The sequence below is a fragment of the Olea europaea genome, chromosome 1 (assembly GCF_002742605.1).
Source record: "Olea europaea var. sylvestris chromosome 1, O_europaea_v1, whole genome shotgun sequence".
NCBI classification, from domain to species: domain Eukaryota; kingdom Viridiplantae; phylum Streptophyta; class Magnoliopsida; order Lamiales; family Oleaceae; genus Olea; species Olea europaea.
Window position 1 is genome coordinate 28,174,490 of NC_036237.1, and position 8,866 is coordinate 28,183,355.

At 32.7% G+C, this 8,866-nt stretch overlaps 1 protein-coding gene across 1 annotated transcript; it reads right to left on the minus strand.

Moving 5' to 3' along the window:
• Positions 1–3,186: 3,186 nt before the first annotated feature.
• Positions 3,187–5,366, minus strand: LOC111399673 (cytochrome P450 71A8-like). The gene is made up of 3 exons (XM_023027119.1): positions 4,863–5,366; positions 4,157–4,630; positions 3,187–4,003 (listed from the first exon to the last, which is right to left on the minus strand). Exons 1-3 carry the CDS (start codon positions 5,313–5,315, stop codon positions 3,392–3,394), a joined length of 1,539 nt encoding a protein of 512 aa, XP_022882887.1. The 5' UTR covers positions 5,316–5,366; the 3' UTR covers positions 3,187–3,391.
• Positions 5,367–8,866: the final 3,500 nt, after the last annotated feature.

Sequence of the window (8,866 nt, forward strand, 5' to 3'; positions counted from 1 at the left end):
ATATTTTGGACAATTCCAAATTTAAGAAAATTCAAAAATTTGAAACTTCTATTTTGAGAAAATCTTATTAAAAGATATATACATATACAATTTAAAATAATAATAATAATAATAATAATAATAATAATAATAATATATTATAATAAAGTAAGATTTTGTGAAATTTTTTATGTAAAATGAGATTGCATGCATGTAATTGTATACATACTTTGAAAATTTAAACCATAACAATTTAAATTCTAGAATACTATTACTCGAAATTAATTCAAGCAACTATTTATTCTACAAAATAAAAGAATTCTTTTTTTTTTTAAGTCTAAAGAATCGATTTTATAAACCTGGGCTCTGATACTATACTATAACGTCCCAAGTTTTATAAACACTGGAGTGTTACGAAAAACTCAATTTCCTTTATAATAATTGTGAAACAATTTATCCATAAAGAAAATTCATTTTTTTTTCAACCATAAATATCAATTTAAAATAAACAAACGAGTCTTTGAACAAATAAAACTAACAAATAATTTAGAAACATAAAAAAGGACAAATTAAATGTTAAATTTCTTTTTCCTTTCTTCGATTCATTTGGCAGTCTGCATCACCATCCCGCCACAATTCCAATCGATCCGAACTAATCTGTAAAAATTTGTAAGAATGAGTATTCGCAAACACCCAGTAAGATACGTGCAGTTTCCATATACAGATATATAACAAGAAAATCTACATTTCATACGCTTTGCTCTTATGGAGTATATCGGTGACCAAGCGACACACCCATTTTAGGTCCTCTTATATCTCGTAGGATTTCATTTCTCTTTTTTAGAACTCGAATGTTCACTAACAATTCATGCATATTTAATTGCATATAAAAGCATATAGAAACGAAAACAACTTGCACATATGTATCTTACCTTGTTTATTTAAAAGTTACAAAATGGTTTCTTGTCTTCTAGTTCCCAAAAGTATCATCTCTCTCTCTTTTTCTCTCTTACGTGTGTACAACTTTTGGTGTGTAAATTATAGAATTCATGTATAGTATTTATAGTAATAAAAAGTAGTTGAGTTATACTAGAAAATATGTACCCTATTGGATAAAACCTAGTTTAGGTATTTGGATTATATTTTAATAATAATTTCATGGTTATCCAAATAGGATACTAGCTATCACATTAAATTCAAAATAGGTTAATATTAAACTAAAAATAATATTAAAATTCAATACCCACCCACACGTTTTGGAGAGAGAAAATGAATTGAATTATAGTTTACATAGAGTTCTATTTATCCTATTTTCTTTCAATTGAGTCTAACTTAATGTGTTCTTATTCAAAATAACTTTTTCTCGAATCAAAGACTTCTAATTAATTAAGACCTATAAAATGAGTCCAATATCGATATACTAAATCTCGCTCTAACAATATCTAATTATTTGGATAAAATAAAATAGGAATTTAAAACATTTTTCATTTTAGTCCTCAACTTAAAAAAATGTAAATATATAATATATAAAATAAATAAATTTTATTATAAAATTTTCGAGACATTACAATCTCCCCTCCTTAAAAGAATTGAAATTACCTCAATTAGTTGAAATATTTTGGATACTTGACTTTCAAATATTTGTAATACTTCGCAACATAAAGCAAGGAAACTAATATTCATGCTAAAAGAATGAAATTTCTTTTTATACCTTGGGTCCATCGGAGAGGTCGGAAAAGTGAGCATCGCGTGGCAAGATTTTTTATTTTTTTTTATAAATTATATCATTACATCAACATGTGCTAAAACTTTACAAAGTTATCCTTTAACTCCTAAGTCTCGTAAAAATATTTTATTATTATTATTTTTATACACATCTTCTTCTTCTTCTTCATAGATTACTCAAAAATGGAGCTAAACATGTAAATATGCTTAGTCTAAAACATGGCAATAACTCAACTACAATTTAAATATAAACTGTCATCACTTCAAAATCCACCCAAAATATTATTATTTAACATCAATTTGAATTCAATTTAAAACTATTATTTAGTTATTTAAAACAATAATTAATATCAATCCTTAAACAACAGAATAGAAAAAGGAAAATCTGATTTTTTTCCATGTATGTAAAATCTATCCCGAAACTGAAACTAAAATTCACTATATGTGAGTCTGTGTGGGTGTGTGTGTGGAGACTGTGATGAATTTTAAAAATCATTTCCTCGATCAAGATTTTAATGGAAAATTTAGGTGTTCATTGGGATTTTAATTAAATTTAATGTATAGTCAATAATTAGTGAATTTATAAAGATTTTATTAATAGAGGGATTTTAAAAGATTTTGATGGATTTCAAACCTAAAAATATATAATCAAATCTTTTGATATTTCATCATATTTATTGAGATTCTTATGAAATTTGTGGAAATCTATTTAAATTAACAAAATTCATTAGAATTATAAATTTTTAAAATTCATCATAATCTTAGTTGAGAACACCCCGTTATAATTAAAGGAACGAAATAAAGACTATTTTTCTTCTGGCAGCAATAGGGTGGTGTCAATGCATTACAATTGCATTGGTCCAAAAATTATGACAAGGAATCGAAGTTTTGGTAAAAAACCAGTCGAGAAAAGGTTAAGACAAAATCGCAAGTTTAGGCAAAGGATAGAGACCGAATTTGCAATTTATGTTAAACAAAACTTTACTATAGTTATAAGAAACTCCCTTTTTGTGAATTACTGCGTTTATCCGAGTGATCCACAAATGATGAAAATTTCTCTTTTGTTTATCCATATCTCGGTGAGCCGAAACCAAAGCTCTTATTTTCTGTTGAGTGATAGTTCAAGTAAGTTTTGAAAGAGCCCTCGAAATTAAACTTGATGCAAATAAACGAATTTTTGTTCTCTGTATCTAAGCTATATATCAACGTATAATTCTAGTCATTAATAAATGTTAAAAATTTGGACCCAAACAAGTGCTAAAACACATGATTCAGTAAGTTAAACACGAAATAATCGGAGTCTCACATCGCTCATTGAGTGCCACCGACAACCAGGAATCACTATTATCAGGGTTGCTTTGGAATGGCATTCGACAAATAGTTAATTTTATAACTATATACATGTTTATTTGCATAATATATAAGTCTATTCTGATGAATTATATATTTCATAAATTTTCAATGTAATATTAAGTAATAATGGAGTAAAAGTGATTACATTGTCCTAATTGAAGAACCAAACTATAATACGATACAAATATTCAATCCCAGCATAAAAACGATGGTTCCCCAATTTATTTACTTGTGCGAGTGCGTGCGGGGGTGTGTAAAAAGCATAAAAAATTATAAATGTTTAGTTTATGGTAGAAATTGTTGTTCCCATCACACTGCATGAAACTCAAATGGATTAGAGATGGCATTGAGTCGCAACAGCAAAAAGAGGAACTTTTCTATGGATTGAAACACCTGGGCGTTCACTCATATCCAAATCCTCTCCTTCTGCTCCATTAGGCAATTCCCAGTCAAATTTCTGAACAATATTTGCCAGAACGAGTTCGTTAGTTGCCATTGCGAACGAGATTCCTGGACAACCTCTTCGACCAGCCCCAAACGGGATCAACTGGAAATCGAGTCCTTTGAAATCTATTGACGAATTTAAGAATCTCTCCGGCTGAAACTTCTGTGGTTCTTTCCAGTAAAGAGGGTCTTGGCCAATGGCCCATGCATTAGTCATGACCATCGTCCCTGCGGCGATGTCATAGCCCATTACATTGACATCTTCTCTTGCTTGCCGAGCAACCAGTAGTGGGATTGGGGTGTGGAATCGTAGAGTTTCCTTCACTACAGCTTTCAAATAACGCATTTTCTCCAAGTCAGCATCTGTTATGTCATGTTTGCCATTGAGAATTCCCCTCACCTCATTTTGCAACTTTTTCATGACTATTGGGTGCCTTAAGAGTTCTGTCATTGCCCACTCTAGAACTGTGGATGTGGTATCAGTTCCAGCAGCAAACACATCCTAAAGTAATCAAGAAAGTTAAAAAACTTAAGGCTAAGAAAATTAATAGTCACTTAGGAACTTGTAGGTATAAGTTTCCTTCAATAACAGTTTTAGCTTTTAAATGAAGTTGTTCGATTGTATTACGGTTATATGGGAGGGAGGGGTGCTTACCAAAATCATGGCTTTGATACCATCCCTATCAATGGATACACCAGTGGTATTGTCCTTGTAAATCTTAAGCAGAATGTCTACAAAATTCTCTCTACTTTCATCCTTTCCGCTCGAATTTTCCATATCCCGGTGTTCTTGAATCACTCCTTCAAGAAACTCATCAAGTTCTTTAGCAACAAAATCTACTCTGGCATCGAAACCATTAACACGATTAATCCACGCCAGCCATGGAATGAATTCCCCAACACTGATAGTCCCCAAAAGTCCCAAAAATTCAGTAATCAGCTGCAGAAATTTCTCCCCAGTCGCCCCGTCCCTGTATTTCCTACCGAAAGCCGACCTACATACAACGTCGTTTGTGATTGCCGTAAAAAAATCACTCATATTCAATGGAGATGAAGAAAGACACGATTCCTTAATTTTTTCCATCATCAAGGCCGTTTCTTCTTCCCTTATAGCATGGAATGATTGTACCTGTTATGGACAGAAATGCACTGTTAGAAAATCTTATCAAGTCACTCCATGCAATTCTAAACTCTTTAAGTACTCTCAGTTCATGTACTATGAGCATATTTGGCCTAGAATAACGTCGTTTTTGCTTATTTCCGGCTGTATCAAGAGTGGTATTGCCGAAATAAACAGCTTCTTGTACAAAAGGAGCAAGGGTCAATCATGTTGTAAGAGGAACGGGAAATAGTAACAGTACCCTTTTGTTACTCAGAAGCTGGAGTACAAATATGCTTTTCAATTGCCTCCAGTATTCTCCATATGGGGCAACTGACAAATCCTTCATGTCGTAAAGAAGCCGCCTGGAAACGCTAGATTCGGGCCTGTCAGCGAAACTGACATCATGGGTTTTCATAATTTCCCTGGCGGCGTCCGCCGATGAAACGATGAGCGTCGGAACATTTCCAAAGTGGAGAAGCATTAAAGGGCCATATTTTTTGGACATGGATTGAAGGGACTGGTGTGGGAGCGTGCCGATTTGGTGGAGATTTCCGATAATCGGGAGTTTCGGCGGCGATGGCGGCAGATTTTTGCTGTTTGTAGTGGCCGCCACCCTTTTGACGAATTGCCATACAAGAAATATAGCGATAAAAGTGAATATAAATGGATTTTGTAAAAGAAATTCAGCCATTTGGTGCTTAAAACTAAACATACTTTCTGATTGTCTGTACTCTGTTTTCTGTCCCTAAACTGTACGAGGCTCTTCTATATATACAGACAAGAATGCGCGTAATGAGCGCCTGTAACATAACTTAGTGGTGCAAAGGATAGGAGTGAGATTATCTCACGCCTTGCTGACAGTCGCAGTGTACGGGTTTGATTCCCGAAACATGGAATTGGACTTCTTGTAAGCGCAATGTAGAAACAGCTTGGAGCACATCCCGTGATTTAACTCCCTCACAAAATTCTAGGGGCGGGGTGATGGAACCCTCAAGGTTGGGGTTCAACCTTTTTTTTTAGGAATGCGCATAATGAGACTGCATGCTTACTTTGCTATACACTATTACACTATTTTAATATTTTTTTTTACAATTTTTCAATTACACATTTATCAAAATCTATTTAAAAATTTTGTTTTAATTCACAAACGGAGACTTAATATGCCTTTTAAGCCTATTTTATTTAGACTGGTTTGATGTAATTTTTTTCTTTAAAAGTAAAATTTGAATAATGTGCTATTAAAATGTAAAAAGAAAAAAAAATTATTAATTTATATCCATATTTTATTGTGATAATGTGTCGTAAAAAATGATTATTAATTATAATAGGTGCCCAATTTAACTTATTCTATTGGGTCAAGCCCCCACTCTAAAATGTCCACACGTATTTATGAAAAAATTGTCGCAAAAACCTAACGTTGTATGTTAAGTGGTAAAAGATGAATAAATAGATATTTGGGCTAACAGTTTAATTACACTCAGGCATGACTTGTAAACATCGAATGACAAGTCTATTTATACAATTATTTTGTACAACATTATTCACGGTGTTGTAATTGTCAAAAAAAATATTGATCGAAAAGATGAATTATTTTTAAAATTATCCAATGTGGCATATTGTCAATAATGTTGTCAAAATCATTATACATCAAGCATGATTGAACATCGAATTGGTGAATGGCAATAGAAATTAATTTATCTGAAAAAGTAAACCACTTATTTTCAATCACATATTTTTGTTAGGTTCCATTTCTTCTACGAAAATATCTTTATTAGAAATTTGTCTTACAAAAGGAAGAAAAACTATGTATATTAATATTTATATAACTTACAATTTTTTCAAACTTTGTCCAACTAACTATTTAAGATTTCGAGTTAGTTCCTGTTTGGTTTTGTTATCACATTTTTATTAGGTTTTGATAAAGTCTGGACTTGTTAAAATTAATTTTTGACCCTAATTTAAATTTGTATTAATTTTCTAAAAGTAAATTAAACATGGACTTATCATAGAAAGATAAGTTCATTTATTTAAATTTCATCATCCACACGACCTTCTCTATTATTATTATTACTGCTGCTGCTACTAATATTATCGCCGTTGTTGTTATTATTCGTATCAAAGATCTACACAATTTTTATAACAAGAAAATGATATTATGCTTAATTCTATTCTTTAAAAACTCAAATTATCAAAAAGGAAATCGTCCAATTTCTTGAAAAGACAATATGTAACAAGAAAGTAGCTATAGCTTCTTAAAAGTTCATTATCAATTAATATTTTCCTAATTTAACCAAACTATTAATTCATCTAGAATTAATGACGAATGAATGGCTAGTAACACGCAAAGAGTCCTCTACGTCTATTACAATGGAACTAGTCCATACTTGATTGCATTTGATTAATATTAATATTTTTATTTTTATCATGATCGGATATGTCGAAATTGTGGTTTAAAATCCAAACTTCCCTACCTCTCCTACTGTCGAAATTGTGGTGTACAATCACCCCCCGGGGCGTAGTGTAGTGGTGTAAAGGACAGGAGTGAGGTTATCTCACGTCTTGCTGGAAGCCGCAGTGTAGAGGTTCGATTCCTGAAACATGGAATTGGACTCCTTATAGGCGCAGTGTACAGGCAGCTCTTGTTCCCTGGCTTGTTGGGGCACATCCCGTAATTTACCTTCCTCACAAAATTCTAGGAGCGGGATGAGGCGGTGAGAACCCTCAAGATTGGGGTTCAACCTTTAAAATTGTGGTGTACAATCTTTTTGCAAGGGGCTGTACGGGGCAGTACGCAGCAGCCTAATTCAATAAAAATTCCACATATGGACAAAGAGTACCATAAATCAAGGAGTTGGGGGCCTGAGGTGGTTGGAAAACAAATAGAAGAGACATGGGAGTTGGGACCTGATATACAAATTTATGGAACATAGACAAAAGGGGACAAATTATTTTATCAGTATTCTCAAGGAAATAGGATGTTGACTGAATCACAAATCCCCCAGTTGATTTTAAGAATTAAAATTTCATCACACGCTTTCTTGGTTGATATTTTTCTTAAATCTTTTGCCACCTAGTGTTTGTTCACTTCTGTGTCCGGACGGCTCAATTTGCGTCTCAGTTGACTTGATAGCGTCCCTCTTCGGGCAGCTGCTTCTTTATTTGTCCGTCCGAACTTTTCTCCAACTAACGGAAATAAAAAAAGGAGAGGAAGAAAAATGAATCGATTAAGAAACATTAAAAACACGGACTAGAATTTGCCATGCATTTCAGACTTTAGATTAAAATGTTTTAAATCTTGTATGAATCCTTCAAACATGGAGTGTAGATGTTAGTTCACATTTACATCTAGCCCATGTTTTGAAAATTTTTATTTTTATTTTTACTTTTATTATTATTATTTTTCAAATCTTACGCATTTTATGAAATCTATAACTATAATCAATTTCTCAATCATACATTTCATCATTTTTATTAAAAATTTGATTTTATTTTATCTAAACTTGTTAAGTTCGCAATTAGTTGGGTCATTTCATCTCACCTTTCTATCCTTAATTTGAACTTACAAGACAGGTCCATGGCCACCTCTATCAGCTTACTCCCTGCCCAGAATCATTAAGAGCTGGTTTTGCTGATTCATTTTCTTTAAGTTACTTATTTCATATAGCCTGTTTAGTACACATGCGATCAATTATTGACGAGGCGTTATATCCCAAAGTATGATTTCTCTGGGTGGAATTTGTGATGTCATTTTATAGAACTTATCGTTTTTCTAATTTCTTCTTTAATCGAGTGTGAGAGATTATCTTTTGATTTACCACAAGCAGAAGAGTATTTAATAGCATATTATCAAACTGACAACACCTCAACACAAACTAATATTGTCCAAATCAAGAGGGAAGGGAGAGTAAACATGCTATGCCTCGTCCTACGAAACTCTTGTTATTTACCATGTGGAATTCATTTAGGAAATAACAAAAGGTCACTTAACGGTCGCACTCCAAATCACTTTGCTTACGTGGCCTAATTAACGGAGACTATCAAGAAAGGAGGAAGGGAAGTGAACTGTCCCTCAGCTATCTAACCTCCATGTCCGAAACGAAGCGCCACGCGCAGTTGCAACGCATTTTCAAAGTAAAGTGCCTTCGTTCTAGAAGGCATCTTCCATTGCTTCGTTCAAAATATCAAAAATGATTGGTGTAAGGAATTTTTTTTTTTTTACAGAATGTGTACAATCTCTCACAAAGATATGGGCCCCACATGAAT